This window comes from Ciona robusta, chromosome 5 (genome assembly GCF_009617815.1).
Source record: "Ciona robusta chromosome 5, ASM961781v2".
NCBI classification, from domain to species: domain Eukaryota; kingdom Metazoa; phylum Chordata; class Ascidiacea; order Phlebobranchia; family Cionidae; genus Ciona; species Ciona robusta.
In genome coordinates this window covers 2,638,642-2,661,900 of record NC_143239.1, presented here as the reverse complement: position 1 = coordinate 2,661,900, position 23,259 = coordinate 2,638,642, and the positions used below count along the sequence as shown (strand labels likewise).

Below are 23,259 nucleotides of genomic sequence, written 5' to 3'. Positions count from 1 at the left end.
CATTTGTTAGTAAACAAAGAATATTTACAGAATTTCATAAACGTACCCTCGCGACTCTGTTAAAAACACGATCAGCAAATATGGGCTTTAGTTGCTGACGGTATCTAATCTTACCCAACAGTACTATTTGTCCGGCGCTGTGGCGTAGTGGTTAGCGCGCCTGCCTGTAACCCAGAGGTAATGGGCAAGGCTCGTCGCTGCTACCATTGTGGGCGTATGTGTCGTTGGGCAAGACACTTAACGGCAATTGCTCCAACCCAGTGGGCACAAATGGGTTGTCCAAATTATCAGCCATACATTAAAAATTAAAAAAAAATCCAAAAAAGAATAATCACCCACAAAGTAACATACATGGTAACTCGTAAGCTGGCACGAGATGTTAAACCCGTGTTATAACGACTGTCGTTTTCCGGCCACGCGAGGATAAAGTAAGATTCATTCATTCATTCATATATTTCAAACTGACCCAGTAAAGTACACTGATCAGTAGCGACATCTCGCGACATAATAAATCGACATTACCACAACGGCTTTACTCCGTTTTTTTAACTTTACTCCGACCAAACAAATAAATAAAGAAGAAGGCATCACCAAACAAATGCAGGACATGGTTTGCGGTTGCTGTCACTTGGACAAAGTACCGTCAAGTGCTGTCTATACACCTGGTATCCCGGGCAATATAATTAGTTTTTTTCTTACGTAGCAGCCTATTTAATTAGACTAGACTGCACTTTACGTGCTGAAATACTCCGTTCTGTTTTAAAAAGTCTAGGGTTATTGTCAGTTTAAATTAAAATCTATTTTTATCATTTTTAGCAATTCGCCCTTAGAAGTTGCAACAGACTTCATAAGGAAAAAATTGAACAATTTTTATGCGAGTGCGTTTCCGGATTTTGAGCGGCAATATTCAACAATTATTATGAAGATTTACGTTGGAGCTTTCTGTATCGGTAAGTTCGGTTAGAGCGTTTTAACCAATGACTCGTAGTTATTTAATAGATTTTATACTACAGTTTTTATCTTAAGTATTTGCTAAACTGTGGAATATACACTTCACTTTATATGCTTACAAAATGTTCTGTATTGAGTAAATATAGTTTCCAAAATATAGGTCGCCTAATAAGTTTAGATTAATGTTTGGGTCCCTATTAAATGATTAGGCATTCGGTTTGGGAAAAAAGGAATTCTCTGAATATGAATTAAGCAAGATTTTTTCAAACCATGTAACAAGATATTGGGCATAAAACGCTGCGTTACTTCACGTTGTCAAGTACCAACCACTTTACAGTAGTTTTGTGTAATACGGGGAAACGACTGTTATTACAAAGTAACGTATTCTCGGAAACTCATTATATTTGCTAAAGGCAAGCGAGCTCAAGGTGCACGTACAGTTAATTGCCGGGTGTGACGTACCAGTGAAAATCGCGCTATTCTTGACGTACTTTATGACCCCTAATCCCAGTAATCAACTCTCATCCATCGTTCCCCATATGCGATTTACAACTTAAAGGTTTTCCGTTGTAGAAAGAGACCTATAAATGGAAATTGTGTGTTATTATATTTTTTTTAGGGTAATGAGTATATAGTACTGTGGGGATAAGATGGGATACCGTTTCCATAATGTCCTATATTTCCTGATTGTGATTAAAAAATTAACAACGCTCAAGGGGACCACGGTTTTATATTTTTGTAAACATTCTTTGTTAAATTCCAAATCGGTCTAAAACGGATATTGCCCCTTTGTGAAAACGTTTTAAAATTGAAATATGCTTAAGAATTTAATTATAACCCCTTGGTCTAATTATAACTTTCATGCAACAGCACAACTTCTAAACTTAAGCTTTAGATGTACTCCGCATAGAATCCCTAATGGACAATATGTTTTATCTTCCAAATACCGATTACCTTTACTACAAATACATTAAACTTGCTGTATGTTAGTTATTTACGAGTGTACTATAGTAGGGTGGGAGGAATGGGACATCTTTTTATTCTATTTTCTAGTCCCATTCCTCCCACCCTGCTATATAGTACACTCGTAAATAACTAACATACAGCAAGTTTAATGTATTTGAAGTAAATGTAATCGGTATTTGGACGATAAAACATATTGTCTCGTCCCATTTGGTAGTAAACAACGATTATTCAAAGAATTATAAAAACCATATCCTCACGACTACAATAGACCGTCTTTAATTATTTAAAACACGAACAGGATATTTGGATATTATGTGCTAAAAGTGGCCCATCTTCCCCAGTAGTATTATATAACTTCAATATCGCAATTAACACACGAAGAAATCAATGGGCTTGTACAAGCTTTTTTTACGTTTACTATATTTTAAAATGATACCTTCTAAAGCAAAAATAAATTATTTGCCACAGTTTAACATTGATAAAATGGATACCATTAGCACATAATATACTATATTTTTTAATCGTTTCATTTTTAGAGTCTTGAGGATAAGGTTATATAATTCATTAAACACTATACGAAATAGGAGAATAAAATTAAAACCTGGACCATCTTAATCCTACTATTTAAACTAACATTTATATATACTCAGGTTACATCGTTATGTTGAATTTGAAATACATTACTGCGACAAATGTAACCGGCATGGCTGCACCTAAACTAAGCATTGTATTTACCAACGGAACGTGGATGTACAACGGTACTAAGGTCAGTTTTTGCATCTTGTTTAAACTAATACTACCAGTTAAATAACGCTATTAATTTCTCTGATTTTTACTCCAAACTCATAGGTTTAAAGTTTTTTGTTTTTTTTAAAACCATATGTTTAAAGTCTGATGAATGAATGTAACTTACTTTATCCTCGCGTGGCCGGAAAACGACAGTCGTTATCACACGGGTTTAACACCTCGTGCCAGCTTACGAGTTGCCATGTATGTTACTTTGTGGGTGATTATTTTTTTTGGATTTTTTCATTTTTTTATGTATGGCTGATAATTTGGACAACCCATTAGTGACCACTGGGTTAAGGCAATTGTCCTTAAGTGTCTTGCCCAAGGACACATACGCCCACAATGGTAGCAGCGACGAGCCTTGAACCCATTACCTAATGGTTACAGGCAGGCGCGCTAACCACTACGCCACGGCGCCGGACGATAAAAAAGTATACCCTTATATAACCGAAGAAGATTGACAGTAAACCATTTTTTGTATTTAAGACCCAATTCAAGTGCTACACATACAGTTGATAACTATTTGAGCGTTTCGTAGAGGTAACCACATTATAGTGACTTATTTTTCTAAATGGCCTCACAAAATATATTACTTCCGCAGTTTTAGCAGAAAATTAGTACCCTACCGGTTGCAGCCACTTAAATATTCTTAGCGGCCTACAATGTCACACCTTACAAAGTCTATACATAGTACTGCGCACTGTACGAAATAGGATACAACGCAAAATATCCCATATTTTTATTCGTCTTTTTAACAATGCTCAGTTAGAGCCGTGAAGCTACGGGTATATAATTCATATATAGTTCCTTGCTTGCCATAAAAATGCCATATCTTATCTAAACCTATTGTAATCATGCAGCTATTTACATATAAACATAAATAAATTACCAATATATGCTGAATAAAATGTTGCTCAAATACAGGGCCGAGTAAGTCCATATAGGGAGATTCATATCCCATCTTCGTTCATACTCTCTCCTGCCCTCCTGCGGGATCAACGTCTGAAGATGACGCAATCTGTGAGAAACCGGAAGCGGAAGTTAAAGATGGATCTTGTCCAATCACTGCTCGAACAAGTGGCATTTGATGACGAAGGGGGTACGTCACAAATCTTAACCGGTTTCGGTACATTTTATTTGATTACTTATTCGTATGCTAATCCATATTTGTTTTAGTATAGGTAGCAGTACTTTGCAAGTCTGCCACACGAGTGTCAGGGTGTTTACCAATTTATAAAATCTTGGTATGAAACAAACCACCCGCCTTGTAATACAACTGTCGTTGCCCGGGCATGCGAGAATAAATAAGTTACATTTATTCATTAGTGCAACAAGATCACGTTTAAAACAAGGTTCACATATCTAAGTCAATCGTATAATTATGTACATTGAGGAATATTACTTTAGTTTAAACAATCTGGAAAATATATTAAAACACAAAACACACTGTACTATATAAATCGACTTTTCTATTTAGCATTAACTAAAGCCACGTTTTTTTCTTAGAAATTATACCCGGACAGAAAATATGTCTTCCATTAGTGAGCGAAAAAACCGTAACTAAACTTAAGCTGACTCGTCTGCCGGGGAAAAGAAGAGATTTTCCTGAGCTCAATCCGAACCTGTACATAGTAAGAGCTATGCGGCAAATTTTAAAGGGAGATTTCCGAAAACGGATGGGACGTGGGATGGATGACGTTATTATTCCACATCCAACGCGAGTATGGAACATTGACTATTGGTGAGCACATATCCATAGATAATATATATTACTGTGTGGCAAGATAAGATTCTACCGTTAGAACCTAAAACTCATATTTTCTGATCGTGTTATTAACAATTAACAGCGGTCTTTTAGAGTCGTGGGTATGTGGTTATATATTTCTGTAAATATTTTTTGTTTAATACCAAATGGGACTAGAGTAAAGAGAATGAAAACATGTCCCATCTTACCCCATCCTACCATATACCTTTTAGCCACGAAAACAACAGTTATGTTGACCTCGGTACGGATTTTGACTTGGACGATCACAGCTTTACATTAACTGCACTTATTCGTCTGCGGCCAAGTGACAACAACAGCAAATCAAACCGGGGTGCTCGGATTATTTCGAAACGGGACACGGATAATTATGGTTGGGAGTTCGTGGTACCAAGCTACTACGGCCGTAAGTGGTTTTGTTTGATTAATAAAAACGTGTACCTTAAATATCTTAAGTTGCATGTCTTCCTAAACTGCAGTTGGCTATAAAGCGCAAGACTTCCTAATATATTAGGAGTCCGTGGTCTAAAAAGATGTAATGTCATATTTCATTCACCACAGTTTTTATAATGGGGTGGGGGAAGACGGGACACCTTTAGCACATATTATCCAAATATCTTGATCGTTTTTTTTAAACTCTTTAAATGTTGTTGGTTTACCACCAAATCGGACAAGAATAGAATAAAAAAGTGCCCCATCTTTCCTTCGCCCTACCATATATAGCCTATATAGGTTATGGACTCAAAACATTTATTCTAAGCTTCGCAGAGGCATGAACCCGCTGTTATAGAATAGGTCGCGATATTAGATAGTATAAAACTTAGATAATATAAAAAATTTATAGCTTTCTATATTTTCCCCCCAGAAACGATCTCGTTTTATGCAAATCAAAGTCCAGGCCATATCGACTACGGGAAATCGTCCATACCAGACAACAAATGGACAGTTGTGAGCATTGTGTTTGACAGGCACCAGTACGGTGATAGCATTGCGGTTATAACACCTTATATTGACGGCATGCCAGATGGAAAAGGAACTTACATGCAAGTTGTGGGAAATTTAAGCAGCAATGCACCCATGACTGTCGGCCATGCAAGGGTTAGATTCTTTCGTTTTTATTTTGTTATCCGTTCTTGTTTCGGAGGTTTATTAGTATTATAGTAGGTTGGGAGAAGATGAGATACGTTTTTATTCTATTTTCTCGTCTCATTTGGTAGTAAATAACGAATATTCAAAGAAATATAAAACCGGATCCTCACGACGCCCATGGACCGTTGGTAATTGTTTAAAACATGATCAGGATATTTGGATACTATGTGCTAAAGGTGTTCTATCTTCCCCCACCCTACTATATAACATTATCTTCAGGACGAAAAAGGAAGATTCAGCAACGGAAGAAGAGATTTCAGACTTCCAGGAAACCCGCGATTTAACCCTCATTTTCAAGGCGATATTAAAGATATTTACATTTGGCACCAAGCTCTCGATAAACGACAGATGAGACGACATGCAGCAAAGTTGCTCAGAGACATAGGTAAATGAAAATAGTTTAGCGTTCAGATAGAACATAGTAATCTGCTTCTCGCATTTTTAAACACTAATCTCGTATATATGAAAGGCATTTACGACGTGCATACTTTTAAATGCAACTAATCTGTGTACGGTAAGGTTTGTATAAACTTTCAATGGCTTTTTTATTTGTAAACATTTCAGCTGACACGTGCCTACAGTCCTAGCCAAAGTTGTCCTAACATGACCCGTAAACAAAATGGTGCATTTTGTTGACAAACAATGAAAAGTGTTTGTTTATAGCTGGGTGTGGTACACCAGCTGGTCAGAATGAAATGTAATACAGTATCCAATTATTATGAAACGTAATTAATGCGATACCGAAACAGTAATATTACAGCAGCTGCGTGTGTATAAACTTTACAATTACGAGTTCCTATGTGACCGGTCACACCCAAGTTATATTTACACTTGTTAGAATAGTATAGGCGTGTACTTTCTTACTAAATGGTTAGATTATTGTTTCTAAATTCCAAGCGAAACGAAAGTAAACGTTTATGAGAGAAATGCACATGGCTTCTGCTGAATCGCATAGCACACAAGTCGTAAAAAGTTTTGACAGCAATAAAGTATTTAAATAATAAAGTAAACTACACGATGTCTACTGTAAACGTTTCTGGGGTAAAGTTGAATGCATGCTTACACACGCGTCGTTGTACAGTGGTTAGCGGGTCAGCCTCTTATCAAAAAGTTTCGCTTCAACACTGGTCTAAAACTAAATCGTCAGCTATATACGAAATATACATATAAATATATATATATATATATAAAACACCCACAAAGTCACATACATGGTGACTAGTAAGTTGGGAAGAGGTGTATTAAACAAAGCACCGGTTGCATTCATTTATTCGAGTTACACATAGCAGGGTGGGGAAATATGGGACACGATTCCATTATGTTTTCTCGTCTTTTTTAATAGTAAACAAAGAACATTCAAAGATTTATAAAACCACGGCCTCAGATATAACCATTTCATTGCGCTTATTCAGTTTAAAGTGGCAAAAAAGTCGGCAACCGCAAAACCAACAATTAGGATCTTAATGCATGTGCACTTTCGCTTTACCTGCACTTATCATTAATTCTCGGAATAAATTGTAGGCTTGTTTGCTCCATGTACATTGGTACTAAACTTCGTTAAATTGGCGTCACTGTTTTTAATAACTTGTGTTAATTTCTTTCAAAGGGAGAAGACCTAATCCATGTCCTTGGGGTTACGAGGAGTTAGACTGCAAATGTTACAGGTTGTTTGAGGATTTAAGAACTTATCGAGACGCATCCAGAATATGTGCGTTGGAAGGAGGGTTCTTAGCCATGCCAAAGTCGGCCAGAATTCAAGATTTCTTGGAAATTTTGATGCAGCAATCGGACTTAACAACTTTTTGGATAGGCGAGTCACTTAGTATTTTACCCTAACAGCACTGGGAATATTTTAGGCTTCTTTCTTGGTAGTATTTTGAGTATAGTAGGGTGGGGGAAGATGGGACACCTTTTATTCTATTTCTCGTTCCATATAGTAGTAAACAAAGAATTATAAATTCGTATCTTGACGACTCCCATGGACCGCTGTCAATTTCTAAAAGCGCGCCAAATATATCGTTGTACTTGTTAAAAGTTGAGCACGAGTAAAAACGTTTTGAATATGAATTACAGTTTATAGGTAGGACTGGAAACAGTCGTGTAAACACGCTACGTTTCCGAAAACTGTTGATGGTTAAAACTAGGTATTTCATGCAAAAGCTCTCTGCATTATAGTATTTGTCTATCATTGCAAAACCCAACTCCTAGGAATACAAACCAGAACTCTTCTCTTGATTAATCATTTTCACACATATCCAGGTTTGGACGATCTGGACTACGAGCGACGAAAGGTGTGGGCGGACGGAACGGTGTGCAAATATGACCACGGTGAAGACTACAACTGTTTTCCGAGAAACCGGCCAGACAAACAATATCACACAGAAGATTGTGTGGAAGAAAGCAAAGGAGATCCAGAATTTAAATGGAATGACGAAAACTGCATTAAAATGAACCCTTACATTTGTGAAATTCCGAACACAAAAGAAGCGTGCGAAAACGCTAAGGAAAGTATGACGTCTTGATGCTGCAACACTAAGTGTTAAACAATGCAAAAATACGGCAATACTTTTCTGTCGAATTTATACTTAAAGAGTTGGTATATAATAAATAGCATTAAATTTATTGAATTTCGAAGATTTTCTGCGAGGTAGGGCTCTTGCAGCGTTGAGACGAATATTTCATATTATGCTGGATCCAATAAGTCAGATTGTGAGAAATACCGACCAACGATGCAAATGATCAGGTTGAGGCCGTTTAAACTTTCCTCATTTGTGCTCTACATATAAAAGATTCATTGATACAGTACCTCGGTGAAAGATGGGACATCTTTAGCACATAATATCAAAATATCCTAATCGTGTTTTAAACAACTAAAAACGGTCTATGGAAGTCGTGAGAATACAGTTATATATTCCTGTGAATGTTCCTCGTTTACTACCAAATAGAACAAGAAAAAGAATGAAAAGGTGTTCCCTCCCCCCCCCCCCCACCCTACTATACACTTTGGAGTGTACCGTATACATATGTAGGTAATGTATCAAACGGTGGTAAACACTTCTTCAGCAAATTAACATTTCTAATTATCCTCTAACCGCCAAATCCTTTCCAAAACTTAAACCATAGTTTATTTAGAAGTAAAGTAGGGCTCTCTTAAACTTGTATGTTAAAAAAACTTAAAAAACTTAACTAAAAATTTTCAAATATTGTGATACCTATTACCTATTGTTACAAAAGTTGTTAAAAAATTATGACTGAAAAAAATAACATTTGTTTTAAGTAACATTTGGTACCCAGTTGAGCAGTTACAGGGTTAAAAGTAAATAATTAAAACCGAAAATATAATAACAATTCATGTAAAACCCTAAACCAGTAAAAATCCTACTTACATTTTGATCTCGAAGTTTTGCACATTCTCGTGATAAATTACGCAACGTGGACACTACTGTTGGGAACAGTGGTTTCTCAAGTAATGTCAACAAAGTAAAAATCCATCTAAAAATTATATAAATTTTTTAGTGTAGTGTGGTGCATATTTACCACAAGCACTTGTATTAGTCTATTTATACTTACAAATTTTATAGATTTCAATATTTCATATTATATATACCTGTTTTGAGGTGTAATTTACTTTGAAAAAATAGGGTAGTCCTAGCTCATACAAACTACGAAAAGAAACTTAGAAATAAAAAAACAGCCATTAGATATGTTAGGCTCAAAAAGGAATAAGTTAATGTAACAAAGGAATATGCGTATGAGTATGACTACGTCATTTTTATGGCTGCAAACAATGGAATTAAAAACACAATAAAACACAGATGAACCCACCTTCCCTGTTGCTTTGAAAAACCAGATTCGTTAAGCCATTTTATGTGGAATTCAAGATTTGATTCAATGTGCTTTTGTTCCATTCTTAAAACTATTCTCATTAAAGGAGGGTACCCTTCCTAAAGTACATGATAACAAAATCAGATATTTAGTGATTGTTGGTCAAAATAATAAATGGACAAATTTTAAAGGACCTATAACATTATTATTTAAGTATGCATATATAGTATGTTGGGGGAAGACAGGACACTTTTTACACATATTATCCAAGTATCCTAATCGTGTTCTAAACAATTTACACTGGTCTATGGGGGTCGGTTTTATAATTTTTTTAATTTTCTTTCTTTACCACCAAATGGGAGGAGAAAATAAAATGAAATGAAATAATATAAAAACAATTTTTAACAAATGATTACATCATATACAATAGACCTAATATACGTTTAGTATTATTTACAAAAATAAGCAAAAAATTACCTGAAGTGTGGAAAGATCAACGATCCTGTCTTCCATGTCTCCCATCATTGGTGATGGAGGATCATCTTTTGGAGGAGCAATTGCATCCGTCATCATTTGATCTTCTTCTTCTTCACTTTCACCCTCATCTTCCTCACCTAGGATCAATTTGTGAAGAATGATCAAACCATCGACTTTTTGACTCATCAAGGTTAGGTAAAAGTTTAACTATTTAATTTAATTGTTTAAGAGGTTAAGAACATTCATGCTTGCATATCAAGTCTTAAACAATTTAAATAAATAGTGATGTATTGGTTTTGACTCACCAACATGTTCAGAGATAGGTGTCGATATCTTTTTTAATTTGTTACCAAGACAAAAATATTTCCAATTCTGTTCATCGTCCCAATTTGGCTGCGAAAAAACATGGTTTACTATTGAGCTATCAAAGTGAAAATGACAGATTAAAAAGGCAATAGGTAAGAAGTGAGGTTTAGAGTAGTAAGCAGATGATGAAGTAGGTGAATTCTTTACTAGTACCAAACTTGGTTTGAATGTATAAATTGAACTCTTTATCAAACCGTCTAAATTATTAGCAAAAGCAGTAGAGGTCGACCGATATATCGGTGGATCGTTAATTATCAGCCGATATTTACTATTGACTGATAATCGGTATCTGTAAAAATGGGTCAATCTATAAATCGGCCATGTGAAGTGACGTGCTCTTGATTTTTACACGACAGTGTGCATAAGGTAGGTATTACACACAAAAGACACAGCCTACGCAATATAATATGTTATACGATCTAAACACTAAAATAATACAAAAACCTTACCAAAGGATAAATTGGTAACTTTGGTCTCTTCTTCGATTGTCGTTTTATTGATTTAAGTCGAGCGATGTGTCGTGCTAGATCTTCCCGTGCTCGACTGAATGAAACCATTTGATGGTCGCACCATTGCTTAGTTGGTGCATGCTCTGAACCAGGCAGTTTATGATGTACAAATGACTGAAAATAAAAACAAGGATACAAGATCAAAGTTAAATGAATGAATGATTGAAGCTTAGCCATCCTGTCAGGATGGAACAACAGTCGTAATAACACAGGTGTTTTGTTTCAAACATCTCATGCTTGCTGAGTTACCACCATACCACGTATTTAAATTTGCAGGGAAACATTTGCCGTTGAGTGTCTTGCCCAAAGACACACACAAGTCCACAATGGTAGTAACATCGAGCACGAAACCTGTAGACTCTGGACTAGAACGCAGGCACCCCACGCACTTTGCTATGGCGCCGTAAACAAAACCTATAAGCTTCCAAATGTATAATCAATGAACCATATTTACTTACAGTAGGTTTTGAACTTTTGATCTTCTCAGGGTCAATATTGGCAACAACAACATCAGGACATCTCTGTGCTTCATGCCTGCAAGAATATGAAGCAAATATATATTACTATTGGTGGCTAATATTAATGCAGTGTATACTACAAACCATTAGGTTTAAAACGACACCCAAAGGATCATTGCAGTCATGTTTAACTTACCAGACACTTTTTAGGTAATCATGAGGGTTGCTAGGTAAAGTTGGAGAAGGAACATAATCTGTGAAATCGTTTCGATCAAGCTTGAAAAATGGACTGCTGCCCGGTGCGTGGTCATATTGTATCGGATCTGCCGATAATTTTTCACCGGTTGGGCATTCTGATGTGTTTATTGATGACATTGTTGCATTAAACGTTGGGCAAAGAGCCAAAGACAGCAAGTAACGAAATCCCAAGAGCAAAAAGTTGTTTATATAAATATTGGATGTCTATGAAACATGTATCATAAAAAAGTATTTTCGTCACAAATATGTTTTTAACTATATGGAAAAATGTTTTAAATTCATTTATAATGTAAATAAAAGTAGAAAAAAGTCGCTATATATTTTACATAAAATTAATTTTATTTTTTAAAAGTGTTTAAACAAGTAATATTTATTAAATATAAGTAAATTCGACAAAGATTGGGCCTATTCCAAAACTTAACGATTATTTAAATATGACTTTAGGTCGTAATTAAACAAACAGTGTATATACAAATGAAATATATATATAAAATATTTATACTGATAATTTATTAAATATATATTGTAATTTTCTAGAAAAGGTTACTGCGGCCGCGTTTCATTTTAGATATTTTCGTATATTGGACAATTAGAGCAATGTCTGTGCTTGAGAAGGAACAGGCCACTGTAATTGATGATACAGAACTATTAACATGTAACATAACTGGTACAGAAACCATACAATCACACACTGTAAGTTTTCATTTCATAATTAAAGTAATACCTCTCCTAAAACGCTATTTTCTTAATAATTTGTCAATTTCGTGTGTTATCTTTCAGGAGTTTATTATCAGAGTACAACGGGGACCTTTAAAAGAAAACTCCTGGCAGGTATTTGATTTACAATTGTAATTACTTTTATTAACATAAAAAAACAATCACCCACAAAGTAGCATACATGGTAACTCGTAAGTTGGCACGAGTTGTATGAATAATGAATACCCTTGTTATAACGACTGTCGTTTTCCAGCCCAGCCAGAATAAGGTATGTTACATTCATTTATATTTTTATGGTGATAATAACAAGCCTACATGCCAATCATGCAGGTAAAAATCAATTGACCTCGGTTACACCACTAAACAATAATTGATTACTTATTAACATACAGTACCGTACCAGTGTTTAATAATCAAGTACTAATTGTTTACAGTTACGAAGGCGATACAATGATTTTGTTGTTCTTCATGAAACGCTCAAAATTGCGGGAGTTGACCTACCTCTTCCACCAAAGAAACTTCTCGGAAATATGGAGCGAGAATTCATCGCTGCGAGACAGAACGGTTTACAAGTGTTACTTGAATCTGTTTTAAGTCACCCTGGTCTCGCCGCGTGTGATACTGTTAAAAAGTTCCTGGACCCAAATAACTACAACTTCAACCAAACAGGTAAAAGATTATTCACACCAGTGAATATCATGCCATTACCTGTTTTATATGGCCTTTGAATGAATAAATAAAAACTGATCATTTCATAAACATTTCCAATTATTTTCACCAGAGTTTTTTCCTCAGTATGCTTCAATGCTCACACCGGTATTTCTTAAATTTTAAGTCATAACCTGTTTTTTTATGGTCTTTACTCTTTAGCATATATAAAAAAAATGAATATTTCATAATCCTTTCCAATTTTCCCACCAACAGAACTTTCTCTTCAATACGTTTCAATGTTTTTACGCTCGGAACCTCACTGGGAGGTTGTGGAACCTTTGAAAGAACTTGGTTGGAGGTTAAAGAAGAGTTTCTTCCTCATTAAACCAAAAGATCAACCAAAACAAAGACTCCTCTTGTCATGGGTGAATTTGTATGAACTAGAACATAATAATATCTCGGTTCAGTGGTTAGACTGCTTACTCTGTATCTAAATAGTACTAGGTTCAATGCTTGATGCTGCTAACATTGTAGATGTGCGTGTCCGCCATTAAACGGAGATTTTTATAAAAGGGTAAATAAGTGTCAATAATTCATTTAAACCATGATTTATGTTGAAGAATGGGTGCAGTCTAAAAAATATAAAATAAAGATATATGTATATAGAGAGTTTTAAAAAAGAAAGTATATAATTGGGATGTAATTTTTTTTTTAAGCCACCTAGTAAGTCTACCATATCAATTTGAAAAGAGGTTGCATTAGCCTTACTCCAATAAATTACAGATTGAATATGGACCAAGTAGATTACTCAGCAGTAAAGACCAAGCAGCAATAATGAAGTTACTTCCAAATATGCAGGTTTGAAATAAAATCTATTTAGAAATCGCAAGCAAAAAAAATTAATTAATATTTTGATTAATTTTTTTTAGCACCCATCACTATATCCTGTGAACGTTGCATTAGCAAATGAAAATGGAGCATTGATTATTAGAGGTTTTCATAAGGAAGGGTCCTTAAGGGATATGCTTTGCAAGGTGGGGACGCTTTGAAAGTTGTATTTGTGTTGTTTTGAATTTTTTTAGAATTAAAACTTTTTCATTTTAAGTGTTCGGAAATATTTAGTAAGTGGTTTTAAAAGTATAAATATGGGACAATTAGGGATGCACATTACAGAATTTCGAATCCATGAGATTCGAATCCTTTTGTATTCAAATCTAATTACGGGATTCGGTATTCTGTTTAATGACGTCATTAAACGTCGTCTCATATACTATATTAACAATTTTTGAAACTTATTAATTTTAAAAACTTTTAAAAGTAAACGTTTCGTAACGTCTTTTCATAGCCTGCTATACGTTTCATGACGCAAAAACTACCCAATAGTACAATTTTTGATCATTTTACAGCTTGTGATCCAACAAGGCTGCCATGAAAGAGGCTGCTATGACAATAAACTGACTTTTGTGGGTAAAATTATTTTTTCCTATAAATATAAAAAGATTTGAAATTCTAGATTCTGAATTCTAGATTCGAATTAAAGTATTCTAGGATATCCTAGAATACCTAATTATTCTGTAATGTGCATCCCTAGGGACAATATATACACAATGTATAAAATATCGGAATGATTTTGTGTGTGTTGTCAAAACACAAACAAATCGTGTAAATATTTATAGGGATTTTTAAAACTTATTTATTTGAAAAGAAAATGATTAAATAAAAAAATAAACTCTCATGTGTTAATATATATATTGGCCAAATTAATTTGCAGACAAAACCGAGCAAAGCATCTTATTTGCGAAGATATTGCAACCCAAAAGTTGTTTCATGTTTCACATTAAGTGAAATAAAACAATATGGACGACAGATATTGGAGGTATGGTGTAATTATGTGCGCTGTTACAAAGTTTATGTGTAGCTGTTTGAACTGTTATGTTTTAAAAGGTGGTCAAGTTCCTCCATGATAAGGGGTTGGCATTTCATCACTTACACGCAGGTAAATGTTGTTTAAATTATAAATTTCCATGTATTACTAATTACTATCTCTTTTTTGCATAAATGTAGATAATTTGTGGAAAATCTTAGTTTTTTCGCAAAATTTCGCGTTTTTTTGTCAAAATAGTTTGAGTAAACTCAAATTTTCCTTGATCAAATGGGATAATTTTGCACGTTTTGAAAACGATTGTATCTTTTTTGCAAAAGTTTGGTTACTTTTAAAAAAAGTTTTTTTTTTAACAATTTTGGGATATTTTTTGGCATAATATTTTAAGGTATAGGGGTACACTAAAATTTTCTTTTACAAAATGGCATAATTTAGCATGTAGCAAAAATTACTGACTTTTTTTACATCATTTAGGTTTAATTTTTAAAAAATTGTAATTTTTAGTATTGTTTGTCACAATGATGTATAGGGGTAAACTGAAATTTTCTTTGATCAAAGAGCAAAATAAATATAACTAAATGACCTACTTAAGTAACCAATATTGGAAACTTCCTATAACAGGCAATATCCTGATTGAAAAAGAAGTTTGTAAGTTGATTGACATTGAAAACTATATGCTGGGAATCCCCCCATACTATAAACAGTTCTACAGCCAGTTTCGAAAAATTCATGTGAGTTTTCATAATTTCATGTCGTATTATTTTTTGTAAAGATATATAATGTTAAATGAAAGATTGTATAAATTTATTTAAATTAAAAAATTTCTTAAAAATCTATTTTTTTATGTTATTTAAAACATAAACAGATCTAATGTACTTTTCAAGATATGTTTTTTTTTATATTTAAGTTATGTTTTTTTATTTAGGTTATATATATAATATATATATTTATTAAATAATGAAAAATTACTTACATTCCGCAAATCTACATCCATGGTATACATTCATTCATAGAGTTCTGAGTCCATAGATGTTTACAGTTTTGGTCACTTGTTATATGAGATGGTGTATGGACGTCAGTTGAACAAAGCAACAATTGATTCGCTTCCAATGAGCAGTCCTGCCGAAATTCGTAAGTTTGATTAATATAGTAGGGTGGGGGGAGACGGGACACCTTTAACACGTAATATCCAAATATCCTGATCAGGTTTTAAACAATCAAATGGGACGAGAAAATAGAGTTAAAAATGTCTCACCTTCGCTCACCCTACTGTACGTAAAATTTGGGTAGTTACTATTTACCTTGTCAATGTCAGGGTACTATATCCCACACACCTTAGGTAAATAGTGGAGCATAATGCTGTTTGTATAAAGTATAACATGGCATTTTGGTGTCAAAAATGTTTCAGAAACATTTTAATATGTCGGAAGAATAGATTAAAAAATGTTTCTTTGCATAAAACATATTTGGAAAATTGTACAAGGTGTTTAAAGAGAAATTAGGAAATTAGTGTGTAATTGTGAAAAGAAACAAGAAAATAATAGTATCGCTTCTTTACTAAAATAAGATGAACTGTAGTAATTAAAAATATAAAAGAATTTTTTAAAACTTTAAATTTTTCCAAGGTTCTGTGCTTGAATCCATACTTAGTGTCGAAGCTTGTAAAAATGGTTTACCAACACTCGAGGCACTGTTGAGCCACCCGCTGTTCGCTGACGAAATGGTAACGACTGTCGGTATCAAACCACAGCTTAAGGTTGGCGATTGTGATGTCATAATGGTGGCTGTGTTATGTAACAAATACATTTTTAGATTCCGAGCAAATTAAAAGAAACTTTCCGTCAGTATAAAGAAGCTATGGAGAGAAAACTGAAGGATGAACAGAAAGTGGTAAGTTGTGTTTTTAATTATAGTATAATAACACAACTATGTAACAATGTGGATGTAGTATGGTAAAACACACGCTATCACTGGTAGCAGGACTGAGTCTCGAACCCGGTATCCTTTGATAAATTTTTGGTTATGTTAATTAAATAGCAAATAGAGAGCAATGACTATTACGAATGTCAAATCAAAATAAAATAATAAATTTTTTTTAGTTACTGATGTTACAAATTTGGTAATAAATATTGTAACAACATATTTACCCAGATAAGCCAAACAAGAAGATTATCAAAAGTGAAAGCTCACCATAGTTCTGATAGTGAACGAAGACGGAGGAAATTAGAAGCAAGAAAAGTAATTTGACTTCAACAATTTAATAATATATAATGAAAAACTTGCTATAATGTGTTTATGTAACATGGTCATAAAAACATCGAAAAAAAAACTTTTTTATTGGTATTTTTTAACCACACATGCATCATATACTAGTATCTTGGACAGAATTAAAAAATATAATTTTTTTTTAAGAAATCACAAATGAAGTTGGATATTGTGGAAGAATCACCAGATAAAAGTGGTCAGTATATCAACTTGTTCAAGTGATATTTTATAATTGACATTATGGTTTGGAAGAACTGTATATATAAACTATTCTGGTGACAGTAAATATAACACAGGAGTGGTGTCCTATTTTATGCGAGATTATTTTATTAGATTTTATTATTATTTGTATGACTGACAATTTGATACCACATAAGGCACTGCTGAAGCAATTGCAGTTAATTGTCTTGCCCAAATACACATCTGCCAAAAGTTGTGGCAGCCGCTGGTCTAGAGGCGAGCGCTCTAACAAACATGCTACTAGCCTACTACCAGCCAACAAAATTCCCAATTAAAAAGTGTTTTTTTTTAAGGAGATGGTCTAACCCCCACCACCCCAGCATCAACCACAAGTTCCACTACAACACCAGGTATTCACATCAAACATATGCGGCATGTATGGATTGTTTTACAACTAAAGTCTAACACAAAAAGTTATTTTTTAAGTTTTCATTTTACACATTCAAAAACTCAACAGCATGTCTAGTTATTGCGGCAAAGGAAAAATGTATTTAGTAGTGCATAAGCACTTGCTTTCAAAATTTTCTATAAATAAATATTAGTTATTTTCTGTAAAAAAGGTGCAGAAAAAAATAGGCGTTTTAAATGTCTTCCAACTTAACAAGATATAGGCAAAAGGCAGTTTTAAGACATAGCACTGGACTAAAATATCTGAAAAATTTTGGCACACATTTCACCCCTAGACCACATCCACATTACGCGAGTGAATTTCATGCCATGGTCAGCCATATTTACCGATAATATATTTTTCACGCAGCATCGAACACTTAAAAGCAGGTTTGTTCACACAGCATGTAGATATTTTTGCACGTAATTATCCAACTAACCCTCACTTTATTTCACCTTTATTTCGCCAGGTTTCATTAATTTTATGTTTTCTTTAAAAATCCGGTGTTTATATATAAGCATGTTGGCTCTGGTTACTTTAGCTACTTCAAAAAACCAATCAATTATATCTGCTTTTATGTTGCAGTTGTCTTTATATAAAATATACGATTTTCCGTTTTTGAATTTTGAAAGGTTATATAACTTCATATAATCGTTATAGGCGTTTTTCGTATTTTAAAAGGTTATATAACCTAGCTTGCATTGTGGTATTTAATCACATACAACCTGCATGTCCACAAATACTAAGTGTTTATAGTTGCTTAGCAGTGCATGGCCAAGCTTACGTAACATGTCTGCATGGCACAGCATTAAGAAAAATGTTTCAAACTTTCCGTTTGGTGAATTATACAAAAATATATGGAAACTAAAAATAATGTTGCTACCAGGTATTTAATGAATTTAAAACAGCTGTTTGAACAAATTAAGAAAATGTCAGTTTCAAAAAAATATTTTAAATTCATACAAAAAATATACCACAAATTTATTACCTTATATTCTGCATGACCAGTTTCAGGGATTCCGCCAGCATCCCCGGCCCCAGCTGTACCCCCACCACCTCCTCCTCCAATGGCAAACGGTGGAAGCACCCCTGCAGTAGCCCCCCCAACAGCGGGGGCTGGACGTGGGGCTCTACTTGGCTCCATCCAAGGCTTTAGTAAAGCAAGTCTCAAGAAATCGGTGACAGTCGACAAATCTGGTCCGAAAGTGTGAGCTCACCGCATGGTGGCAGTAGCGAGTCGAACGAGCTGATTTTAAATTTGATTTTTTCCGAAAAAAATTGAAGTTTTATCGAATTTTCCCACTTATCACCATTTCATATTTTGTTCAAATTTAACGGCATGCAAAAAAGTAATTTCGAGTTCATTTCATTTGTGATTTCTTTATCTTATATTAGTGTGGAAATGCAATATACAACATAACCCCCTCGTGCAATAAACACCTATGATATCGAACATGTAGTAAGTTTGCATAGAAAGTAATCTAGTATTTGGAATTGTTATGTTGAATGTTTCATGTGTATGATGTCACCACCAAGAACAACAGCCTTTATGACATCATCATGGCAACCAAATTGATAAACCAAGTGTTCCCACCTGTAAGTGAGGACTTAGATAACATTACATATCTCTTTAAACATGGTATTGAAGATTTGATTAATTAAAGCGGTAAATGGAATTACAAGAAAATGACCATCGTTATGGATAAAAAACTAAAAAAAAAGGAAAAAATGAGATAGCCCAATCCAAAATCTATCCTGATGGGTAACATTAGCACAATGTTTTGCATTTTGGGCAAATTCAGAGTAAAAATAGATAACTATTCATATAAAAATACAAAAGAAAACAACTATGGCTGGGCAAATTTAACACAACAGGACTATAACTTCTAAAACAGAATTCTGACTAATAAACCAGTACAGCATATAAAACCTATAACATGAAATCACACGAAACGGACCTTGGTGCATCAATTATGACAAAATTTGCTTTTTTCCCGACCTCCAAGCTACCATGTGTATCACTCATACCAAGTGCAGCAGCTGCATTAATAGTGGATGCTGTCAAAGCTTCAGCCATCGTCATGTGGAAGTTTACGCACGCAAGGTGCATTACAACTGGCTGAATAATATAGTTTTAATAAAAATCCCATTTCTTAGAAATCATTTAAACATTGCACATTATTATAAAAGGAGAAGAGGACATAACAATTTCTTTATTTTATTCCGCTGATCACAATAATAAAGATCATATTAGTTAAAATCATATTAGTCACCCACAAAGTAACATTCATGGTAACTCGTAAGCTGGCGCAAGGTGTATGAACATCCGTGTTATAATGACTGTCGTTTTCCGGCCACGCAAGGATAAAGTAAGTAACATTTATTCAAAACAGCAAGACTAGTATCTCTTTTGTAACATATATATTCCAAGGAAAAATGTAATTAAGAAAGAAACATATACTTACCATGCTCATACAGTAAGCATTTGGATTAAAATCGCTGCCAAGAGCCACAGGAACGCCAGCCTTGATCATTTTACGAACGGGCGGTGCTTTTAATCTGATAGTAAAAGTAATATTCAAAGAAATCTGCTGGTTTTGACAACAATATGTTGGCTGTATATATTTGAAAACATTTAAAATATTGGATAAAAAGTTACAACAAAATATTTTGTCCAACCTTAAAATATAAGCAGTAGTTGGTAGTATAACTGCAACTGAATGAGATTTTGACATTTCTTTTATTCCTTCATCTGATATTTCTTCCAAGTGACTAATAGCTTGTGCCTTTAACTCTGCTCCAAGCTACAAACCAAAGTACAGGTTACTATTGATATTAGATGTGTGTTCTGCGCCACAGAACATCTACAATTTATACAACTTAGGGCTCAATGCTGCAAAATAAAAAAATCCAAAAAATAAACACTTATAAAGTTACACATATGTTAACTCATAAGCAAGCCTGGGTTTGTATTATAATGATTGCTGTGGCCTGCCATGCAAGGCTAAATAATTACATAGGCACCTAACTTTTGAAAAGGCAGGGTACCTATATAACTTTTAAAAGTTTAAGAGTAAGATTTTTTTCTGAACTTTCATAAAGTTATTTTCTAGTTATGTTTTTCATTACAAAATATAGATTAAATTTACTTTAGCAGATCCAGAATCAGATAGTTCATCACCATGGAAGTTGATCATGAGTCCCATCCTAACTCCTTCCTCCAAAATCTTTCGTGTTTGTTGAGCATTAAAAACCCCCTTCTCACAAAACACATCAATATTATCAACTTGTAATTTTCCTGAATCTATTTCTTGTTTAAGCTTAGGTAGTTGATTAGTTATGATGTCATTAACCATCTCTTCTGATGTAGAACCCCTGTAAAAATGAAAATATTATATATTTCATAAAAAAGGGAAAAAATGATATAGTATAAAGCAAAAAATAATAGACGTTCATATTTACATACTAAATTTTTAAAATGTTACTTTACACACTTAAAAATAGAACTGCTTTTCCAAAACTTTATTTAATACAAAAAGGTTTATATATGTTTTACTGAATTAAATTGGTTTAAATTGATATTTATTTTTCTTTAAAATAAAGTTTTTTAAATCTTACTTAGGAACTGCATGTGCCCCACAATATGTTGTTGAAATATCAATGATTTTATTCTTTTTTGCTTGATTAATTACTCTCAACATTTTCAATTCAGATTCTGTGTCCAACCCATACCCACTTTTACATTCAACCAGTGTTGTTCCACATTTTACCATGCTGTATTGGGAATGTACATGTATTAATAATGAATCTTTTAAATTACTTGACCAGAGTGATGATTATGTTTTCACTATAATTTTTTTTAAACTTTTCGTTAACAGCACAGTTTGAATCTATATTTTATTTAAGGCACATAGCATTTGTAAAGAAACTCATTGTACAATTATAAAACCATATAATATATTTTTTAATGTATTAGTATAAAGGTGAATAACGTAATGAAGCAAATTAACAACTACTACCTTGTTAAACGCTGCTTAAGCAACTGATAAAGCTCGTTCTCACTTGCAGCCCTTGTATGTTCTACAGTGTAATGTATACCACCTCCTGCCTACAAGAAATTTTTACATAGAATATTAAAAAATCAAAGACATTGTTAATCTTAAAATGTGGGACTCTACTTGGCTCCATCCAAGGGCTAATTATTTTTATATATAATAAACAGTTTTTCCCTGCAAAATAGGAAATATTCTAAGACTATAATTTAATGGTTAGAGTGGTTGCTTCTAGACTAAAAGATACAGATTCGTTACATATAAGGTAACTCGCACGAAGGCATGAATTGTACAAATTATAACACTCGTGTATAGTGACCGTCGTTCTACCACTATGCAAACATGAATGCGTTACATTTATTCTTTTAATTAAATAAAGGAATACAATTTATTGCTCATTGAATTAAACCTGATGAACTTCCATATATGAAGCCCCAGCAAGTTTCATGGCAAACTCATGAACACGATCTCCCGCCCAAACTGGATGAGTGTGAGCATCAACTAATCCCGGGATCACACAGCATCCTCTTCCATCTATGCTCTTCTCAAACTGTGTCCCATTGTATTTATGATTGATGTTTTTGTCGGTGTCGATGTCATGTATATTTCCATCACTGAAAATGTAATTTTAATTAACATTTTTTTGTGCATTATTATAGTCATACATCATTTTGAATCACACATGTTACTTACAATTTGGTTTAGGTAAATAGGGGAACCCCCAAAAGCGATTACCAACTGATTTACTCTTTGGCGTGGTCAAATGTGTTAAATTCGTGCATCGAAATAGTAGGGTACATTCACTCATAACATTACCTATCAACTACGATGCTGTATCCACAATTTCCATCTTCAGATTGCATGATAGCTACGTCATTCATTGCGTCACCGACCAACATACGCTCGCCATTCTTACACACTTGTACGACTTGTTTGAGGCCAGCAATCAGAAGTTTACAGCTTTCCATATCGTTATTAATACATAAACCAATAAACTATATATTTCTTTATAAAACCTGGTTTCAGTATATAACCGTATTATAGCAAATACGAAATTGACATTGCGTATTTATCCGTGCATTAATCGCAAGGATAACGAGATATACCTGACATAAACAGAGCTTCGGGCAATTTATGCGACTTGTTATTCTTGCAAAACACTCGATATACTAACGCGAGTTTAACAACACGAACATCAATTCGGTCGTAACCTGCTATGCTGCATTTCAGCAGGAATGACGTCACATTTCCTTTAAATACCACTATCTTTTGAAAGACAGGACTCGCTTATATATAGTAGGGTGGGGGAAGATAGGGCATCTTTTCATTCTATTTTTTCTCCCATTTGTTAGTAAACAAAAAAACAATTAGAGAATTATTAAACTGTATTCTCACAACTTCCAGAGACCGTTGTTAACTGTTTAAAACAAGATCAGTATATTTGGATATTATGTGCTAAAGGTGTCCTGTCTTCCCCCACCCCCTTCTATAAAAATTTGCCATTCCTGGGAAAAAAACTTTAGGCGTTATTACTGTCACGTATTTCTCATCACA

General features: G+C 33.9%; 4 protein-coding genes across 8 annotated transcripts; 2 read left to right on the top strand and 2 right to left on the bottom strand.

Moving 5' to 3' along the window:
• The first annotated feature begins 792 nt into the window (after positions 1 to 792).
• On the top strand, positions 793 to 8,239 carry LOC149735553 (uncharacterized). 2 transcript variants are annotated; one of them, XM_089878828.1, is made up of 9 exons: positions 793 to 950; positions 2,568 to 2,683; positions 3,631 to 3,805; positions 4,213 to 4,447; positions 4,684 to 4,874; positions 5,334 to 5,566; positions 5,837 to 6,002; positions 7,224 to 7,427; positions 7,877 to 8,239. In XM_089878828.1, exons 1-9 carry the CDS (start codon positions 920 to 922, stop codon positions 8,137 to 8,139), a joined length of 1,614 nt encoding a protein of 537 aa, XP_089734954.1. In that variant the 5' UTR covers positions 793 to 919; the 3' UTR covers positions 8,140 to 8,239. The 2 variants fall into 2 exon arrangements, with proteins under 2 accessions (XP_089734954.1, XP_089734953.1); XM_089878827.1 differs by having other exon boundaries at positions 3,631 to 3,832.
• On the bottom strand, positions 7,841 to 11,717 carry LOC149735552 (gem-associated protein 2-like). The gene is made up of 8 exons (XM_089878830.1): positions 11,449 to 11,717; positions 11,253 to 11,328; positions 10,735 to 10,908; positions 10,225 to 10,312; positions 9,920 to 10,056; positions 9,443 to 9,561; positions 9,004 to 9,109; positions 7,841 to 8,393 (listed from the first exon to the last, which is right to left on the bottom strand). Exons 1-8 carry the CDS (start codon positions 11,625 to 11,627, stop codon positions 8,301 to 8,303), a joined length of 972 nt encoding a protein of 323 aa, XP_089734956.1. The 5' UTR covers positions 11,628 to 11,717; the 3' UTR covers positions 7,841 to 8,300.
• Positions 11,718 to 12,018: 301 nt separating this feature from the next.
• LOC149735551 (PX domain-containing protein kinase-like protein) lies at positions 12,019 to 19,106 on the top strand. Of its 4 annotated transcripts, XM_089878824.1 has the most exons (18): positions 12,019 to 12,203; positions 12,291 to 12,341; positions 12,662 to 12,896; positions 13,152 to 13,303; positions 13,662 to 13,736; positions 13,808 to 13,912; positions 14,285 to 14,341; positions 14,650 to 14,754; positions 14,823 to 14,874; positions 15,382 to 15,491; positions 15,774 to 15,891; positions 16,386 to 16,516; positions 16,573 to 16,650; positions 16,912 to 16,998; positions 17,173 to 17,221; positions 17,559 to 17,615; positions 18,023 to 18,042; positions 18,662 to 19,106. In XM_089878824.1, the coding sequence occupies exons 1-17, from the start codon at positions 12,108 to 12,110 to the stop codon at positions 18,034 to 18,036; spliced, it is 1,572 nt and encodes a 523-aa protein (XP_089734950.1). In that variant the 5' UTR covers positions 12,019 to 12,107; the 3' UTR covers positions 18,037 to 18,042; positions 18,662 to 19,106. The 4 variants fall into 4 exon arrangements, with proteins under 4 accessions (XP_089734950.1, XP_089734948.1, XP_089734951.1 ...); XM_089878822.1 differs by lacking the exon at positions 18,023 to 18,042; XM_089878825.1 differs by lacking the exon at positions 14,285 to 14,341 and having other exon boundaries at positions 12,020 to 12,203.
• LOC149735550 (putative imidazolonepropionase) lies at positions 19,018 to 22,780 on the bottom strand. The gene is made up of 9 exons (XM_089878829.1): positions 22,522 to 22,780; positions 22,115 to 22,319; positions 21,673 to 21,761; positions 21,272 to 21,427; positions 20,803 to 21,028; positions 20,333 to 20,457; positions 20,119 to 20,212; positions 19,612 to 19,772; positions 19,018 to 19,247 (listed from the first exon to the last, which is right to left on the bottom strand). The coding sequence occupies exons 1-9, from the start codon at positions 22,671 to 22,673 to the stop codon at positions 19,151 to 19,153; spliced, it is 1,305 nt and encodes a 434-aa protein (XP_089734955.1). The 5' UTR covers positions 22,674 to 22,780; the 3' UTR covers positions 19,018 to 19,150.
• Positions 22,781 to 23,259: the final 479 nt, after the last annotated feature.